Source organism: Archocentrus centrarchus, chromosome 7 (genome assembly GCF_007364275.1).
Source record: "Archocentrus centrarchus isolate MPI-CPG fArcCen1 chromosome 7, fArcCen1, whole genome shotgun sequence".
Lineage (NCBI taxonomy): Eukaryota > Metazoa > Chordata > Actinopteri > Cichliformes > Cichlidae > Archocentrus > Archocentrus centrarchus.
Genome location: NC_044352.1, coordinates 10,709,755 through 10,730,004, shown reverse-complemented (window position 1 = coordinate 10,730,004; position 20,250 = coordinate 10,709,755). Strand labels below are relative to the sequence as shown.

The window sequence follows — 20,250 nt, the reverse complement described above, 5'->3', positions numbered from 1 at the left end:
GTAGATGATTGAGTGCCTTTCCAGAGCATCTTGCAGTACGTACACTTGGCATCAGAAAGTTAAAAAAAAAATCTAATTTAATTAAACTGAAAGAATATCATTAGGGTTCTTAATGATGATTAATGTCTAAATAATAAAAAACATTTATGAAGTATTAGGTTATTATAGTTCTCGCTGGATCTGAAATTATTCTTTCAGGTGCAGAACTTTGTTATAACAAATAGCAACCCTCATTACTCATATCATTGGCTCCTGGGTTAGAGATTCAGATAGATCGGGAATCCATTTTATCTCTCCACTGGATACTTTCTTCTCTGTAAACTATAGAACATTCGGCCATCCACTCAGCTCTGAAACCCGCTGACAACCAGCTCTTTGTAGTTTTCTTCCTGTTGACTTATTTTCGTACTTTCCATTCTCTGTGTTAAAACAAATGGCAACTGCAGGAAACAAAAAAGAAAAAAGAGCTGAAAAGTTGACATTTAGCTTAAATGGAGGTGGAATGGGGCACAGGGATGCGGTTGTAACAATGTAGGGGAGACTAGAACTTCTTTTCTCTTCCCATCCTGCTAAAACAAGATTTATGACCTCACAAATACCACCATATTTTAGCAGCTGATGTACACTGTGGGTGGTTTATCTGGGATTGAGGGCTCTGCTGTTGAGCCTATCACTGTGGGGTGTCTATGAGTTACACTGGCAACATGCAACAAAAAGGACACTGTATTATTGGTGTGTGATGTCTACCATATCTTTTAACTCCAACATTTGACACATTTTCCCCACAAAGCACTAAGCATTTGTTATGTGTGCATTTGTTCTGTTTTTTTGTTTTTTTTCCTACCAAATCAAAACTTAGAGTCAAAGAGAAAAATTCAAGGCTCGAGGAGAAAAAGAACAAAATAAAAGTCTATAAGCCAACTTCTTTTATTCTCCAACTAAAATTTCTCCTATCCATTTTTCTGGAGGAGCATGGGGAGACATGGAGCACTGAATGAAAGAGCTTATATTCATCTGTGCTCCCTGTTTTGTGTGTCATTGCCATACCCTTTTGCTCTTCCCTCACCACTTTCCTCTGGCAGTGTAATTGACAGGCTTCAGCAGTTAAGACCTCCAACAGCTCTTTCTTCATTTGGAGACACTTTGTCGGTTTTAATCAGGGCATTAATTGGCAGTCTGGCAGTGGGTGAGTGGCACCAGGGGCTGGGGCAAAGAGGGGACACTGACTTTCCTGAGATAGTCATTTGTGAACCCCCCCCCCCAATCCTTCTCTCAGTACTGCTCTCTTTTTACTCCAACGCTTTTTCTCCCACCTGATCCTGACTCTTATTCACTCCTATTTCCACAAATATTTAGTCATAAATCAATATGTTTATTCTTCTACTCTGTGTTTTTATTTTATACCTTTGCACTATCTGTTATCCAACAGAAACACACTGTTACACATAGATAACAAGGTGTGCTGATGGCATTACTGATATAACACACATATAACACACATAATCCAAAATATAACACATTCCAGTCACTTTATCATCATCTGTAAGTGTGTGTGTGTGTGAACTGTAACTGAGGGACCTGTGGGCTCTCAGTATTGTTTTTAAACTGGGTTGCTATGTGTAGCTGATTTCTGAGTCCTATATGGCAGCTAGTAGGACAGGCCAGTATGTGCTTTGCTCCTGCCAGTGGTGCTGAATCTAGGACACCAGGACTCTTGTCTGTGATTCTCCCTCCCGCTGAGGTGTTAGTAATGCCAGGGGACAAACTAGAGCGGATTGAAAAAGCGTGAAAAATAGGTGGTGGGAGGTAGAGGGAGAGAAGTATAGATAGGCTGAATAAAGAGAATATGTCCCAGAATTCTTTGTCAGAATCTTTTGTTGGCACCTGAAGTCCTGCTTCTGAACCAGGCACAGCAAAGGCATGAATTGTCTGTCATTTTGATGACATGACAGTTATTGTCAGTGTTGCCCGCGCTAAAGCGTGCCTCTGTGCTAGTTTGGTTGTATCTTGCTGTTTATAGACTTTGTGTATTTGTGCATCTGTGTCGAAGCACAATCACAGGCTGAAAAAACACCTTATAATCAACAAGCATCCTGTGTATTTGCCAGGCCAATTAAGAGTCATTCATTTGTTAATGAAGGCCCTGTCGAGGACTAAACTGCTCCTAGGGGCATGCAGACATGCAGTCAGCACACACGCAGCCCTCAGCAAAGCTCAGCGCCACCAACATAGTCATCAGCCTGTGCCCGTTGCTGTGTGCGTGCCTCGCGTTGCCCACTCAGCACATCTCACCAGCAGCCGCTAAACACTAAAAAGTATAATTGAATTCATTATTTCCTGTTTTATGACTTGTTCCGCTGTGGTTTTAATTTGTCCTGTAAAAGATGAGGCAGGCAGGCAGTTCTTCTGTATAGAATTCCCTCCAGTTCCCCTCTCCCAGGCTCCCTTGTTCTGCTCCCGAGCCCAGGGTTTTATGAGGTGGGGCTCTCCTGTGTCGTGGGAGCCGTCTCTACCGCTAATCAACTCCTCAAGGTTGTTACCTCCATGCCATGCAGGAGGAGGTGGAGATGTGCTGCCAAATTGCGCGCCTAGCTGCCTCTTTAATGGGCTAACTGCTTGACCTTCACAATGACTCCATCCTAACTCTGTTTTGAAGAGATGGTTCATCTGTGTATTGATTTAGTCATGAGAATATAATCTAAAAACATTTCTGTCAATATTTCTTTCCTGCCTTCAGCCTCCTGGAGTGAGATGATGTTCAGCAAGGTTATCAACAGCATCTTTGTGTTCATTGGAGACATACTATATTTTTTATCATAAGAAGCCTTTATTTTAGACTTTCATAGATGCATACTTGGCAGACTCATTGAACAGTCAGTACCTCCGGGCTCTTCACTTTGGCCCCAGTGACTGAAGATGACTGCAGTGCTTCCAGCAACGGCTGCCTTATTGGTTCCCCTGACTCCAGAGACATTCTCCACTGTCTTCCCCTTTTTCCAGCATCCCTTTCTACCTTATTTTCTGTCCATACATCAATCCTGTCATCATTACTTTATGGTCAGAGACTCTGCAGGGAAGCTGACCTCCTAAATGCTGACAAAAATGGATTCAAAGTATTGCTGGACCGAGGACAGTATGCCAAGCTGTTATCAAATAACAGAAAATAGGTCTGTGCTGACACCTTTTGACAAATGCAGTTGTGACAAAAAATTTATTGACAGCTTATAATAAGTGTTTATTGTAACTTTATTCAGTGTTATTTCTTTGACTTTCACAGCTGTTGCAATTACCTGTGTAAGAAGACTTCCTCTGTCGCCATATTTCTTTTTCTGGACTGGACTGACTCCTGTTCTATGGAGCAAATATGGCTTCTATTTTACTGTTGGTGTGATCTAACAGCTTTATTTCATGGTGTCAACATGGAATTGGAATCAGATCATAAAGCATTATGGAGCTTACACAAAGATGAACAGCAGTGTAAATCAGCAAAGTGCACTTCTGGCTCAGATAGAATTTAAATCCATTGTGAATTTTTAGTACATATGTATTTAGTGGTTGGGACGAGCGTCAGTGATAACAATAATGATCATAACAGGCAATGTACCATGTATTCATCTGTTTGTTTTAAGACCTCCATTTGGCACAGCTGCCTGTGAAACATTTTGTAATACAAGAAGCAGCATGAGTGAAGGATAGGAGAAGATCCTGTATCTTATGCAATTTGGAAATGTAGGCCACTTGGTTGGTATAGGGGTAAATGTAGGCCTTCTTTTGTTCCTGCCATGTGTGGGTCTTGCTCTGATGATGTCATGTGTAGTTGTTTCTATAGCGGGATCCACTGTGGGCGGCTGAGCCTGGCACAGAGGTACAGTACAGGGGGATTTGGTAAGTGTCATGATTTCACTGAGATTCAAAGCCCTAAATACAGCCTGAGATAAGCTGTGTGTCAGAACACAAAGTGAAGAAAATCTGGAGACAATAAATAAGCAGAAATTTAGAAACAGAAAAAAGACATGTAGGAAAAGAAAGGAAGCAAGATGTGGACTATTGCTATACCAACACAAAGCAACTCATTGCATCACAGTAAAATAAATCAGAGCTGCACTTGATGACAGTGCCTTGTGAGTGTGCACTTAGTACCTTGTGTGATATGTAAGCAACACCACCTGCATGTTGGTCCTTAGTACCTTTGGACAAAGTATATTAAGAGATAGGGGGGGGGGAACATAAGTCAGGCTGTATGTGATATGCATTTGAGTAGTTTAGGGAGGAGGGAGGTATTTTGAACACATGCCTGGCACGTACAGCTCAGCCGAGCAAAGGAGCTTTGTATCCTCCTCACCAGGGGAAATAAAGAGAAGGTGAGACAAAAAAACTTTTCCATTGCTCCAGGCTACTGTTACCTGGCAGCCGCCAAGGAATTTAAAATATCATTCTGCCACTGCATATTTTCTGGAAATCTGTGAGAGACACACTCCTCACTAAAATGTTCTCTCTCTCACACACACACACACACACACACACACACACATACACAGATTGCCGAATCTTCACAAATAAACTACAGTGGGGAGAGAGGGAGACTCCCAGGCCTCAGGCAGCGGGAGTTGGTGGCTTTTGTTTTGGACGTTGTTTCTGTCAGTGTCTAAAAAATTATGATGTTGGTTTCTCACTGTCACCTTAGCTGCTTCTTTGACTCCCAGCCATTTGCATAGGCAGCATTATTCCACCAGGAAATATGGGGCAGCTTCAAGAAAACTCCACTTTGGAGAAGCGGGTGGAGTAAAGGCGGGTGGAGGAGAGTAAGTGATAGTGATGGACGGTGTGATATAAATAGAAGTGGTGATGGCAGGATAATGCATGGCTCTTTCTGCTGGGCCGAGGTTTAGGCCTGTCAGTGAGACAAGGAAGAAGGGAGGAGGTGAGGGAAGAGAGAGAGAAGGCGAGAGAGAGGAAAAACGGGGGAAAGGAGGTCTGGGTGTCTTTTCCAGGTCACCGTTGGCTCCTAGAGGTGCGGAAGAGCCCTTGATTAATTATGATCATTATTATTATCATCTTGGCCAGTAGCATTAATCACCGCCATGTCAGAGTGAGAACTGGACAGGGGGCGAGAGGAGAGAGTAGGAGGGGGGCATTGTGGACATGAGATTGTTGAGATGCTAGACACACCTCTATCCCAGTGCCTCTCACATGTGCCAGTGCTCAGCATCCATATGTCCGCTGTCAGTGCAGCATCTATCAAGGTAGGCCTGTTGTCAGTCCCACTGCTCCAAAGCAAACTGACTAAATACAGGATGATCAATGGTGGCTCTTTACTTGAACTACATGCCAATAAAGTCAGCTGAGTATGAATTGACTGCTAACCTGACATCCAGTCAGCTATCCAGCTGAAAAGATTGTTTGCGAGGACATCCATTGTTAAACTGTAATGAGAGGCTGTGACAAGTTGTGTTAGTGTCAGCACACAGAGATTTGCAATAAAGCAGTTCATCTCAAATGAGTGTTGGGTTCAGGTATTGTCATCGCAAATCATCAATAAATATAAGCTTAGATACTACCTCCATAAACAGACATTGTGTCAGTGCTTGAGCATCTTACAAAAAAACAAAGCCTTTCAACAGTTTCAATTTGTGTATTTGAGTTAAAAAAAAATTAAGTGTATAATAAAACTATTAAAACTGTCTTTTAGATGTTGTCAGCTCTTATTTTGCACAAGTGTTGTGCTAGCCCAATGCAAACAAAATACTTCATCATATTTAGCCTTTTATTTTCTTACTCAATTTTCTTTAACAGACTGTGTTGTCTATTTTTCACCTTCACATCTCCCCTGCCCTCCCTGTGTGCTACACGTAATGATAGACAGCTCCACGCAGCCGTGACAACATGAGCTGGGTGTTTGTTGCCAGCCAGCCGGCAATACTGGGCACTCCACTCTGTCGAGACGTCTCCCTGACTTTTATGAATACATGTACACAGCTCAGAGCGGCGGTGGATTTGTCTTTATAAGTCTGGGTGACACGTCCGCAGCGGCCCCACTTCATTTATTCCACTTGCGTAGATTAAGGCTGGCATTACAAGTAAGGTCACACAATGCATCAATGTTACCTCGACACCACAGCGCTGCTGAGCATGCTCAGGCATTGCCATTACTCCGCCCCAGTTTCTCCACAGGAAATTTCTATTAATTGCTTGTTTTATTTTTTATTTCACATCTTCCTCAGACTCTGATTTTCCTTATCCTCGACCCTCGTATTTCTCCCCATCACGGCGTGTTGCTCAGAGGCTTGAACAGGTGTAAACATTGCTCCAGGAATGGCTTTGAGCCTCATACTGTGTCAGAACAGGTGCGCTTCTGGACAGGAGGTGTGAGGCAGGTGTTAGATGAAGCTTCGGCTCACGAGTGTAACTGTCAAAATGTCTGTGTTCCCCCTTCTGTGATGACATGTTAATCCCTAACACTTGGTCTCTGTTGGGAGCTTCTGCATCACTAAGTTTGAAAATAAACAGCAAGTCAAGAAACATCCTTTACTGGCACCTGAAACCAAATTCGTTTTAATTAATTCCAAATATGTGCCCCACGCTTGCCCTTTTTTAAACCATTTCACATCATTTCTGCCTAAAAAAAAACATGCATGTTATAAAATCTGTATGATAGTACTTTGTAAAGTAGGTTATCTCAGGCTAGAAACACATCCTTGGTGAGGTTTCTCACAAGAGGAGAAGTTTGACTTTGTAAATGCTGCTCATTGGTAGTTGGTGGGCTGAGGTCCTCTCAACCTTAACCTGGCCTCTTTTAGCACGGGGACTCAGGGACAGCATCGGGGACGGTCATTTGTCCTTGCAGGTCTGAGTCCTTGCAAGGCAGAGAGGAGCTCATAGCTGTGTTGGTATTTATATCAGCCTGCTCCTTGTTTGTCCAGGACTTTACACAAGCTCCCTTGGCCTCTTAAGTAGGGACTATCTCCTTGAAACATAAACTTGACAAAGTAGAAAGTGGCAGTCGTCAGGGCTACTCTTTGCCTGTTTTCATTGCTGTGGGGGAAAAAAATAGCTGTCTGAAGTATCATAGCAGTTTGATGTGTATTTTTTGTTGTTTACTATATCTGGTGCTGATTTGTGGTTAGATTTCCTGGCATACTGTATGTTTATCAGGTACCAGTGTCTCAGTCTTCTGCCTGTTGTCCTGTGTGAGTCTCCATCACAAGACCACTGTTGTATTTTTTTTTTCACAGGCTGTTGGGAGGATTTATTCATCTTTTACTACATCACTGAAACAGACTCGTAACTCATGAATGAACTCCATTCCACTCCAGTGCCCTGGCTTCAAGCTCCATCCTTAGCATCTTATAGCCGTCAATCAGGCTAATCTGCTCCCTCTCACGTAGCCACAAAAGGCTTTGACATCAAAGAATGGCAGACCTGCCTCCGAACCGTACTCCCCAGCACTAAGCTGTCCACACAACATCTGCTCAGTCTAACACAGCCCCAACTAAGGGTCAGCAGCAATCTAGCTGTTATTTCAAGAGCAAAAATTTACAAGCAGATATAACAGAACAAGAGGCTTAATATGATTTCCACAGTTTAATATGTTGTTGGAAGAGGTGTTTGTAAACAGTAACAGATATGTTGTTATCATCGTTAAACAAAAGCACCTGCTTTTTTTTGCGTGTGTCAAAGTAGTTTTTCATTATTACGGTTGGCTTGTTTTTGAATGTTTACAAAGAGCGCTTGCTTCATATTTTATAGGCTCTATTGATTGTGTTGTCACCAAGCTTTTTCTTTTGGTAGTCACTCAGGTGATAAGATTTCTCAGTTGCCAGCCTTTTGTGTCTTGATGGTGGGAGTTTATATGAAGTAAGGGCCATCACTGTCACCCCCGCATATCTAAAAATGACACATGGATGGCTGCATCATGTAAAGGTGGCATTTGAAGTGACACAGACATGTTACATTACCAATGCAATGTTTGCGGTATTGAGGTGACCTCCTCTGCTCTCATCCCAGCTCTTATCCTGCCTGCCTCACCTTTGCCAAACGCCAGAGCTGTTTGTCATGGATGATTTGGTAATAAAATGAGAAAGGTGTTGAGTCAGCGACAGAAGTCTCCGTTCCACCTGGCCCTCTGTCATCCTTTTCCCCTTTCTCACACACATACTCATTCAAGCACACACAAGCGCACTCACACAAACTCTCCCTCCATATCCTTTGCACAACTTACAGTGTGTGCATCTGCCGTGATCTCTTTCTCTCATACATACAAGCATAGAAGGAACAAAATAAATGTAAAGGTGTACAGGTATCATAAGCACCATAAAAATCCTACCTGCCTCTTTTATTTCCCCTGTTCTTTTCCCTAATACCAGATGTTTCATCTTCCCTCATGTAAAGTTGGCCCCAAAGACATTTGGTGGTGCTTATTACAGCACACATTAATTTTCTGTTAAACAGCTTTATACAGCCAAATTATGGTGTGTTACATGCTATTCTAAGTACTGGTGGCTCTGCCAAATGCAGAAATACGTAGTGATATTAAAAATCACAGTGCTGTGTAACCCGGTCTGCATTTATCATAACTCACATGACTGGGCTGGGTCAAATGACTCAGCAAGCCAAATAATTGGTCTAATGAAGTGCAAAAAGGAGTCTGTCAGAGTTCTTTTCCTGTGCCAGATACACATAACTTCACCTTATTGTAGCTCCCGTTACTGACGAAGAGGAGAGCGTGGTAATAGAGAACACACGCTTGAGGGGCTCTTGGTAGCTTCAGCTAACACGAAAGGGCTTCTTGACGTTGTTCTGGCAACTTAAATATTTATAACAGAGAAATTTTCTTGTGCATGAATAGTTAAAGTACAGTTACTATGCATGAACTTTATATGGTGTACATCAGGTACTGCTTACTAGGCTGTTTCTGATTTAAAACTGAATAAAATACACTTCTGAGTGATATGGTGCTGTTAATCTTGTGATATTCAAAAGCAGACTGTTGTTACATAGTGGGCTGACAAAAAGTGGTGACCTAATGATGTTGTGGCTTCAGCTGCACAGCAGAATATAGAGAGCTGTATGATAATCTGCAGCATTGTAGTAGTTGAGGATCATGCATTATGCAGACTTTATGCTATAAAGCATTGTTGTAGGATGCTCTGTGGACCTAACCACCGTCTGTTTCTTATACACCCTTCATGGATATACACACAAATGCATTCAAAATCCCACTTATTCACATAACTCATATTGCACTTACTGTACCATCCTGCTGTCTTACCTAAGCAGTGCTGATTTTATCCAAGCACACAGAGCAAGTAAACAAGAGTTACCAAGCAGCAGCTCCTCAGATGAATATTGTATACACCTAGTCTGGCTAAGCGTTGTTGTTTATGTCAGGGACAGTGTTTATGGTGCTTGGTGGGCCTCTTAGTGCAGTTAAGCTTCTACAGCATCCCACTATGGCCATCAATTTCTGTACAAGATCGTCTGGGTTTGTGTTTTTTTTTCTCCCCTTCACCTCCTCCCTTCTTCCGTGCTCGGCTGGTGTTGCCTGCCTTCTCCCTCGTCTCTGCTTGCCCATCTCACCTTCCTTCCTTCCAGATGGTGCATTTCACAACCTGCTAGGCACGATCAATCAAGCCCAGATGCAGACTGGGCTATTAAGGTCAGTAATGATCGGCCTTTGAGCGTTATGGGCCCGGCTCCTGTTGTAAAGCCATGCATCAAACTCTGTTCCAGCGCTCAGCTCGCCTGCCCTTAACAAGCCAGCTTAAAATATCGGCCGGAGGATACAAAATGAAAAGGGTACAACCTTATCTCTCCAAAGACAGGCCGCTGTAGCCCCAAGGTGTAATAAAACTACAGAACTTGGCCGTCGCCTGGAGTCATCTCTTTTATAAGCAATATCTTTCAAAGATCAGCTAAGCGGTGGGCTATGGGTGCTGGGTAGCGAAATGTAATGCATCACACCATGTTCCCCTGCACAGGAAAACCCTCTGCTCACTATTCAAACCTCTTCAGGAGAGCTAAGTTCCTCCATCCTTGTCTCACACACCACATGGGATTTATATTTAATAGTGTGAGAAACCCTGGAATTGAGAGGGATTTGGCAGGGCCCTAAGCCCTGCCTCTTCTGACCAGGTACAAATGCATGACAAGGAGCAGAACCAAATCGAACACCAAGGAGGGAGGCATTCTGAGGTCCTGGAAGACAGCTGCTTTTCCAGACCAGGACACGAAACCCCAGTTATTTACTTTTGAAGGTTTTAAACCCTCTTGTCTAAGATACATTCTCACCTACTTACTTACATACTTGTATTTACACCTAAAAATTCACATTCCATGTAATGATATGAATAGTATCCATAGGGTGCCAAGCAGCATCAACCAAGTCCACAGCTAGGGGAAATGTGTGTTTGTAGGAGTTGTGTGATTTTCAGATGACGGATGTTCACATGAGGAAAAACTCCTTTTTTATTTGATTTACCCTATCCTCATTTACATTTCCAATCCAAACAACATTTTAATGAGATAGTTAATTTGGAAAAAATAGTCCATGAATTTGCAGCTGTTGTTCAGAATTTTACAATGGCATAAATTGTATATACATTGTATTCTTGACAGTATTGGTAAAGAATGCAGTCTCTTTAATTGCCTTGAGAACTATAGAACTAACTAGTACCCCCATTACAAGTCACCAATGCAAAAAATAGCCATTTAGTTATAAATAGCCTTCTAAGATTAAACATAAAAATGCATGAAAGATGTTTTATCTATCCCTTAACATTAGATGTTTAGAATAAAGTAGACCCAGGCTACTCCCCGAGCCCTACATTTTCTGACTGTACAGTAGCCATGGTTTACATATTCCATCCATCTGTCTGTACAGGTAATTACAAGTTTTGAGCCTGATTTAGAAGTGAATTTCATTTCCCTTTCAGATTTGCATAACCCATTTTTGTAGGAACTGGAACAAAAATAAAGACCAGCTAAGACTCTGTGATTGTGCCAGTGAAAATCTAGTTTTTGTACAGAGCAAAGGATGGATCTCATAAAGAGCGGTAATATCTTGGACAAAAGCAACAGTCACCTCAGCCTGGTACTGTGTGTTATGATTAGTCTTTGTATGCAAGAGCGCTGCATGTGCTGCCAGCATGTGTGAACATTCCTTCCTGTGTATTAGCGAATGGGGGGTCAGGGTGTTTTGTGGTTGGCTGAAGATGCCACGGGACCCTGTCCCTGGTTGGCCAGTGGCCTTGATGTCACCCTAACCACAACAAATGCACCAACGGGCAGGGAGTCCAGGTCAGCCCAGCCAGTCAGTCTGGAACCTTTGCACAGGCTCATAAAACACAGAAGCACAGAGCAGAAAATTGAAAGCATCACAGAGGTGCCATGCCTGTGCTGTGGAAGAAGATAAAAGTCTTTGGCCAGGGTTGGAAGCATCTTAGCTGGAGATGCATGCTGGGGGCTATAGGATTTAATAACCTAAGACCAGGGGTTGTGGGGCTGCGAGCACACAGTTGCAGAGCACAGTAATAGTTTACAGTTGTATGACAGTAAACTGCAAACCCCTGTGATTAATAATATAGCTGCAAGGCATGACATGGTAGCAGTATCCTCTGTATCTGTTACTATTCTGTGTTATATTTATTATAGATAGAGTTTGCAAACTGCATCTTGTCATTCACTGTCTTGGACATGAGACTAGTTGTCATGTTACAGCCTGTCATGAGCCTGTCTCCCAAGATCAAATAATGCCTGCCCAGAGAGACACGGGTGTTTGTCGTACTGTGTGTATGACATTTGGATGAAGTCATCACAGCTCCTGTTTGATCACCACAGCCCTTTGTGGACATCACTATGACTAAAGCTGTCATAGAAGCAGAGGGAACATGATTTATCCTCAGAGCCACTCCTTCATGCCACCTTTGGCATTACGTTATAACATAACTAGGCAATGAGCTGATGGATTTTTTCCAATTTGGTCCAGGTGTAACTCCTGTTTATCTTCCTTTCTCTGTTCGCTGCAAATTATTTTCTTCCATGCTGTGCTGTCCACCACTCCCCACACCACATACCTCTGTCTTACCAGTGCCTGTTATTCTCCATTTTAACAGTGTGTGCTTGTAAAGCTGATGTGGATTTTATCAGCAGAATAAAAGTGAATGTTAGCCTTAGTGCAGTGAGCCATTTCTTTAACTCACAGCCTGACAAATGAGTTGTGACCTTGAGTAATATTTGCCTATTATTCAGAAGGCACCTGAGCAGATATTAAGATAGCTTTCGTTTCACATGGTGGAAGGTGAATACAGTATGCATATGCAGCATAAAAGTTACAGGTGGAAAAACAATTCACAACTTGTATTTAGAAATTAACTTTATAAAAACTAAATGAAACTTAAATCAAATAAATGTTCTTGCATAACTTGCCCCAGTTCTTCTGTGGATTTCAGCTGCCACTCTCTTGTTTGCTTCTTATGTAATCCCATCTGTTGCAGAATTTCTTGTTCTTCTTATCAATGAAAGTAATTGTTTATGACTGTGTCTATGTGATTGCATTTGCTGTGAAGCCGCATAATAAATTCTTTTGCACAGCACTCGACAAAATTCTTTCCCTCTTTCACCTAAAATCAGTTCATATGTAACAAACCTGCAGTACCAGGTAAATTCTCCCTTTCATCATCAGCCATATGAACAAAACTGCAATACCACTATATCCACATCCAAGTTCTGCATCTGGTGTGGAGAATGTGATTTTCCAGTGCTCTGTCATTTAAAAATAAAAATGTATCACTTTAGGAACCAGTTTTATTGTAGCACCTGGTTTTCATTTAGTTTTAGGCTTAATAATGCAGTATATTCAAGCGAATATTGGTCCAACCATTTCATTTTTCAGGTTTTAATCTGGTTTATTTGAAAAATGGTAGAAATGCAGTTTAGTTTTAGTCATCAGGGTTTTTTTTCCTCAGTCTTAAAGCCACAGTAGATATGCAACTGTTTTCAGGGGCAGAGCAGTATACCTTACGCGTAAGCTAAATTTCATGTGTGTAATTAGTAGACTGCAACTTATTAATAATCATTTCTGTGAAATTGTAATATTTGAAATCTCTTTCTACTGTTTAGCCTAAAAATGCTGATGGGATATTGTTGCCATCCCGCTGGGTGGGCGGGTGGTCAGCCAACTTTGTGAACGTGATGACACTAGAGCAGTAGAGCAGGACCATGACCTTTTGGTGAAGTTCTGTTTTTGTTATATCTCTGGTTGTGTTTATTAGTTATTGTATAGTTCCTGATTCCTTTGTTCTCGTCTTCCCCGTTTCTGGTGTCTCTGTCTTCTCCGTTTATCACATGTTTAGATTCTCTCTGTTTGTCAGCCTTCTTTGTCAAGTCTTCTGTGTTGTCCTGTTTATATTTAGTGAGGTCACTTCCTGTTTTATTGTGCCAGTCCCCTGTTCTGTGTGTGTTGTGTTTAGTATCGTTAGTGTAAGTCTGTTCACCTGGTCTATTCGGATGTTTCCACTCTCCTCTCGTTACCTCGTGTGTGTATATATTGTCTGTGTTTTCCCTTGCCCTTTGTCGTGTCGCTGGCTTCCCTCCAGCTGTGAGCCCTCTGTCAGTCTGTCAGTCAGTTCATGTGAGTTTTGTTTTCGTGCTGCTGGCTTCGTTCCAGCTCCGCTTTTATGTTCCGGTAATAAAGCTAAAGCAAACCAAGTTCTGTCTGGAGTCCTGCATTTTGGGTCCGTCTCTCACCCGCTACACAGCAAACCATGACGAATATCACCTAGAATATTAAAATGATACCATAGATGTAGCTACTCAAAATCTCAGATGGCTTATTTCTTACCATAATCATGCCAATCACAGAAAGTGATTTATATGATTATACTGTTCTAGGTGGTTTATATTTACTTTGAGTTTAGCATTTCTTACTCGTGGTTCTTATTGAGCCATTTGCCTTTACATTGATATGGTGAATAAAGTCACTAAGGCTCATATGTATGCCATTAAGATCTATGGAGACCTGGTAATTATGTGTTCTTCCAGGGGATCTGTGCCACAAAATTCTGCTGCCAGGAAACTGAGGGGTAGCACCGGCGGCCGACAGTAATTTTTTAAATTTTGTTTTCATTTTACACACATATACAATTTAGTGTGCACTAAATTTTGTGGCTGCTATAAATAGCTGCAGCTGCGTTACTTGTGTGAAATGATGAGCTTTTTTGCCTTTCGTTTGTAGTTTGAACATTTTTCTTCTTCTTCTTTTTTTTTTGTTTTTACCTCTGCCAGGGTCCTTTGAACTTGCAGTTTCCTTTGCTAGTTTTCCTTCTGTTCATGATTCCTGAATTCCAGACCACCAAAATCTTTTTCTCCACCTCCACAGTTAGTGTCTCAGTTGCATCTTTGGCTTCTTGTTTGATGTTGTCTTAATTGCCATGTCTAATAACTTGTTGTGCAGACACAGATTTTATATGCAAATGATGAATTAGGGAGTGCCTATATCAATCCATGAGTTGAAATCATAGTAGATATCAGGCCCCTGTGTACACCCAGCTTTATAGATCTGATGTAAAGAATGAGTATACACATACACATTTCAGCCTCTGTGCATACACACAGTTTTATGAATCTGGCCCGCATGATCAATAAACAAGGCCCAGACAAAAACTGAAGCCAAAGAAAGCAAAAGGAGAAAGCTATCAAAAAATGGGGATTTTATTGAAAATGCATGAATAAATTCATTTCTAAAACTATGTACCAGCAAGTTTGTTTCAAAAGCAGGCCTAAATGCAGGAACATGGTGAAGGAGGGATGAATTAAACTGTAAATTTAATAAATACAATAAATAAACCAGCAAAAGAGAAAAACAGTGTGGGCTTAGACTGAACTGGAGTTATGAATAAATAGAGGAAAATGTCTTATAAATTAAAATAAAATAAATTAAATACAGGTCTGTGTAAACAGTCAAATTAATATTCATGTGACTTCTACATCTCTCCAGATAAACCTCTGCTGCTGACAGCCAAAACAATTCGAGCTCTTTTTCCTGGGTTCATTCTCAGGGAGATCGGTTGCCCAACCTGAGTGTTGCCACCAGCGTCTTGTGGGGAGATACTGATAGATGTAGTTAAAAGTAGCTCTTCACATCCTGAAATTAAAACCCACATCTATACGCACCTCCATAAAGAAGTATCAGCCATTTCTCCCCAAAAAGCGATTATTAAGAAGCTGTCTCTGTTTATCCTTGTCCTCTTTGTCGTCTGCTTACAAATTTGCTGGCCTCTACTGCACATCAGCATGAAATTGTAATGAATCTCTAAACGCTGACTTCAGTGGCTTCAGTATTTACTTCTGCACAACAGCAGAATACATGTGGCGTTGTTGCTTTTGTGCACATGTGCTTCAGTTGTTGAGTGTGACCACATATACAGTAAGGAATAGAGTGACCAGACAAACAATAGATAAATAGAAACAAGCAATAAATCTGAATTGAGCAGTAAGGCTTCGTAGCCTAAGTCTCCAACGTTCATCCCTGGCTTTAGTTTGAGTCTATGACAGTATGATGGGTTCCAAAAACCCTCATGGTTCTCACTGTTCTTTCCTCCCATTCTCCTGATCTCACCTCTACCCTTCAGCCCACAAAGGGCTCTTTAGCTTCCCAGGGGCCAGAGCATGACCACTTGACCACTCTGCTGAAAGGCATGATGGGTAATAAGTGGAAATGGCAGCGATCCGGCTCACAGCTCTCGCTACTACTGCTCCTGAGCTCACAAATGCCAGTGGATGAAGATGGATCCATCCATGGTCTGACCCCACTAAGGGCTTTGCTGACACACCCTGTCTATCTCCCTCTTTATTGCTCACTCCCACTCTTATTCTGACCCTAAAAGACCACCTTACTCTCTCTCCCACTGTTGCTCTGTAACCTTATCTCCTTCTTATCATGTATCCTGTCTTGTCCTCCACTCTCACTTTTCCTGTGCAGTTCCACATACCACTGTCGGTCTCTCATTTCCATTTCTATTATATTTTTTCGGCCACTCCCTCCCTCATTCCGTAGCTTATTACCTGCTACACCTTGCCTGTCCTTTTTGTGTTTTCACTCAGTCCATCTCCTGTTTTCTTTTGCCAATGCAAGCACAGTTTCCGCTCAGTCTTCCTTACCATTTCCCAAGCTTTTTCTTTTCTCTTTCTGTTACTTTTCTATTACTTTTATTCTATAACCCACCTCACCCTTCCCGCACCCTGACCCGCTCTTTTTCTCCCTCCCATTCTCCCCCTTCTCTCGGAGCTGGGTGTGCAGGCAGCTCCTGAGTGGCAAGGTGACATTGTGTGTCATATCAGCATTCCACGGCAGTCCCCTTTCTCTCCAGAGAGTAATTATTTCTTTCAGAGTGAAAGGTTCAATTTGCTATAAAAGAACAAGAGCCTCAGGTATAGAGGGAGTGAGGGTGGCAGTGCGAGGAGGGGAAGGAGGGAGGAGGAAGTGATCGGGTCGCACAGAAAAGTGGGGGAGAAATCGGACGAAAGCTGGGAGTGGAAAAGAATTAGAGCGTGGGACAAGGAAGCAATGAAAGAGAGGAGGAGGAAAAAATAGTGAGTGAGGAGGACAAGCCAAAATCTACCCTTTGTGTAATGGACACACCGCTCTCAGAAGAGAGCTTGCGTGTGTAATCTAGAGATGAAAGAGAGGTTCTATGAGGTGCCGGGTGACGTCATAGCTCCCTTGTACTTCTGTCTGGCCCAAGATTACGTCACCTAGCTGGAACTGAGTACGGCTCACAGCACGGCCTGGCACACACACGGAGGCCGGAGAGCACGAGTAGTGTCCAGAAACAGAAACTCAACAGTGATCAAAAGCAAAGACTGTAGGCATTTGGGCCTAGATGCTGTCTCCTAAACTTGCTTCAGCCCTTTTTATTTTTGCCAGATTCATTTTTAGAATTAGAATTTGTGCTCTGGAGCCCCTAAAGGATGTATTTTAAGGGGTTGTGGGTGCAGGCACTGAGGTATTTGTAGGTAAGCTGTCTCATTTCCCATCCATGTAAATTTTCTTTCCACTTCTCGACACCCCCCACATGCTCTTTGCCTCTCCCTCTATCTCGTCCTGCCGGTGAATCCTGCTTCCCACAGTTACCTGCTGTAAATTGTTCCAGTCTCTCTGGTGCAGGAGTGTTTTTTCACCCCAGTGTCTTCCTGTTGGAGTGTCTCTCACCACTGGGATTAAGGAGCCTCTCCAGACAGGCTGAGGCGCTTATTTAAAGCAGCAGGCTTGTCACCAGGACTATTTTAAGTGGGAGCTTGAAAGCAATTGCTGCCGTGTTCCAGCACAATGTTGGCTATGAGTTATTATGCACTGCTTCAGTGGTAAGGAGCAGTAGAACCAAAAAGGCTTACCCTGTTGCTCTGACTGGAGCCTATAGATGAATAGGAGAATGGGGGAATGGTAGAAGAAGACTTTAAGACAAATTTGTCAGTCTTTGTTATATATATATATATATATATATATATATATATATATATATATATATATATATATATATATATATATATATATATATATATATATATATATATATATATATATATAATTCAATGACTATTACTTTAAGCCAGTACCTGTCAAGCCATTTGCCTTGGGAACATGAAGGGGTTTTCTGAATTGGTTAGCTGATAATTTCATTTTATGAATTCTAAAAAAGAATTGCACTGATTGGTCATAAGTACCATACCTGAGGCACGTAACCTTTATGTCCTATTCAAAAACTGTAATATTCTGCTCCTATTAAATATTGTCCTCCACCAAATAAATTACATAATCTTTCCTCTGAGATGTACACCCATTTTTGCCTGCTGAATCTTTGGAGTCAGTCCCGTCAACAGAGGCAAAGGAGATTCTTTCTAGGCAAAAGAGCTGCTGGATGCAGCTGCATCTTGCTCTGTTGACTGAAGCGATTTTAATGTTTTATTGATTTTTTGATTTATTTTTTCTGCTCCAGCCTCCATATACACACTCTCACTCTGTCTTTGTCATGAGGAACAGCCAAACAAGCGAAAACCCCCAGCAAGCTTTGATCTTGGTCCCCATGTACTCACATCCGGCTTTTCCAAAACAACAGTGCTAACAATCATTGTTAGACGTGTTTGATTTTGACTCAACTCCAGTGTTGCTGAATGATTATTAGTTCTCACATCTATAGCAACAGGTGTCCAGAACATCCTGGCATGATGACATAGTGGCTCACTTCCACTCTGCATGAACATAAATTGTAGCATTAGTAAGAAAATAAACCAGTATACAGGAGAAAGAGAATGACAGAAAGGGGAGATGAAACTAATCTGCATGCCCCCACCCTGAGGTATCGGTTAAAGTGGGAGGCAGGGATAGAAGAAGATGAAGAGTGGGTAAGGAGTGAAGGGCAAGAACAGAGTGTTTATGAGGCAGCTAAAGCAGCATCTGACACCACTGAATGCAGGCTGTTCTCTCACAGGCATTAGAGCAAACTACACCACTCCATCTCTCATACACGCATGCAACAACATCTCCAAGGTTGTATAAATCACACCACTCTTGTTACTGAACCAGCATATCCTGCCCACCACGAACAATTACCACCCCACCCCTTGCTCAGATAACAAAGCATCCTATCTTAATAAGCATCCACCATGGGGAGCTAATGGTCTCACTGCTCCTTTTAATTTTATTCATACCTAACTATGAGATATTAATAATGAATGCAGAGTAAACAACAGTTTAAGATGCTGGCCACGCCATTGTGGACTAATTGGCTCATTAAATGTAACATTAGGTGGGAGAGGGCCCCTTGATTGGGAGCTGTAGGCCCCAGTCAATGCTAACACTCAAAGATCATTGATCTTTACCCAGCCTGCAATGCTCTGATTAAAGAGCAATAAAGATGGGGCTGGTTCCCTTCGGCTCCATAACATTGCCACGGTTCCCTGAAAGTGCCTTTAGACACTGCCCAAATGCAGACTAATATTTTGTCTTTCATGATCCTCCTGCTAAACATGGCAGGGTGAAACTGGTGCTGTAGGACCACACAGACACATCTGTGGCTACAGACCCCAGAGTAGCAGAGGTGCTAAATGGTCTGAGGAAGAGATCGATGAAAAAGGGACTAGCTGCGTCCATCAGGTCCTAAGCACCCAGCATTTCACCTGACTCCCCAGGTCATGACGTGACATGTGTGCATGATTGTGTTTGTGAGTGTTTCAGCTAGTCTCCTCTCTCACGCAGCTGCCGAGGTCTCTAAAGTGCTTCTGGTCAGCGTTCTAGTTCCCATTTAAAAATTAAAGAAGCCCAAAGTAGACAGGGGAGAGAATCCCAGAATTCTGCACTGTTCTGCTCTGCCAGGCACTGAAATTGTTGTAGTAGGGTGCTTCTGAATTTGGAGCTGGCAAATATCCAATATACTTCTGTGTCCTTGCTAATGAATGGCATACGCAGATGTTTATGTACTATAAGGTATAATTATTCATTGCTATCTGTATATACTGATGGAGCTCACATATTACAGTAAACAACACAGACACCCCCTGTGTATGCATGACTCTTAGACCTTTCCAGAACAACCTGGTGGTAATGGGCATTAGGGGACAAAAGTGCTCCTAGCAGCCCAGTGGCATCTGGCCTGAACAGGCTAGCAAAGCAGTTCACTGCCTCTACTGGCCAGCTATAGAGGGCAGTTTTATAGCAGTGCTCTGGCCTGGGCATTGACTCCAGGTCCAATAAACATCCAATATGTTATCCCACCCTCACACAACAAGCAGAGATGATGCTCTGTAAAAAAAAAAAACAACAAGCCCCTAGATTGGCCTGCAATAAAAACCTTTTTACAAACTTTGTGAACCTATATAAAGGACTTAGATAGCACGGGCAAACAGACCCTGACCAGCTGTATAGGGACTTCAGGTGTTGCTGGTAAGGCAAACTGTGAAACTCATCTCTGTTTCCTTTCCAATTCAGCAGATTTTTCTAGAAGCAATAATGTGGTAGTGCTAAATTATATTATCACCCAGCTTAAGCTCTAGGTCAAGCAACAGGTCACCATGGTCTTTTCTGTGCAGAGTAAAATTAGGGGGAAAAAAGCAGAGGAAAGCTCATTCTCACATTTGCTCTCTGATATGAAGGTTATTTTCTTTCGTACAACACAAGGTCAGTGTGCTATTATGTAAACACAATGAGTCATATGGGTCTTTCATCTTCATGGTAGTACTGAAAAATGTTAATAGTTCTGT

At 42.2% G+C, this 20,250-nt stretch overlaps 1 protein-coding gene across 4 annotated transcripts in view; it reads left to right on the top strand.

Moving 5' to 3' along the window:
• The window catches only part of camta1a (calmodulin binding transcription activator 1a), a 284,069-nt gene that overhangs the window by 183,586 nt on the left and 80,233 nt on the right, over nucleotides 1–20,250 (top strand). The window contains exon 6 of one of the 4 annotated variants that reach the window (XM_030734206.1): nucleotides 9,562–9,655. The exons of the other annotated variants lie outside the window; for them this stretch is intronic. Within the exon in view, the coding sequence (XP_030590066.1) occupies nucleotides 9,562–9,655 (94 nt within the window). The remainder of the gene's footprint in view (nucleotides 1–9,561; nucleotides 9,656–20,250) is intronic. 4 annotated transcript variants of the gene reach the window in all.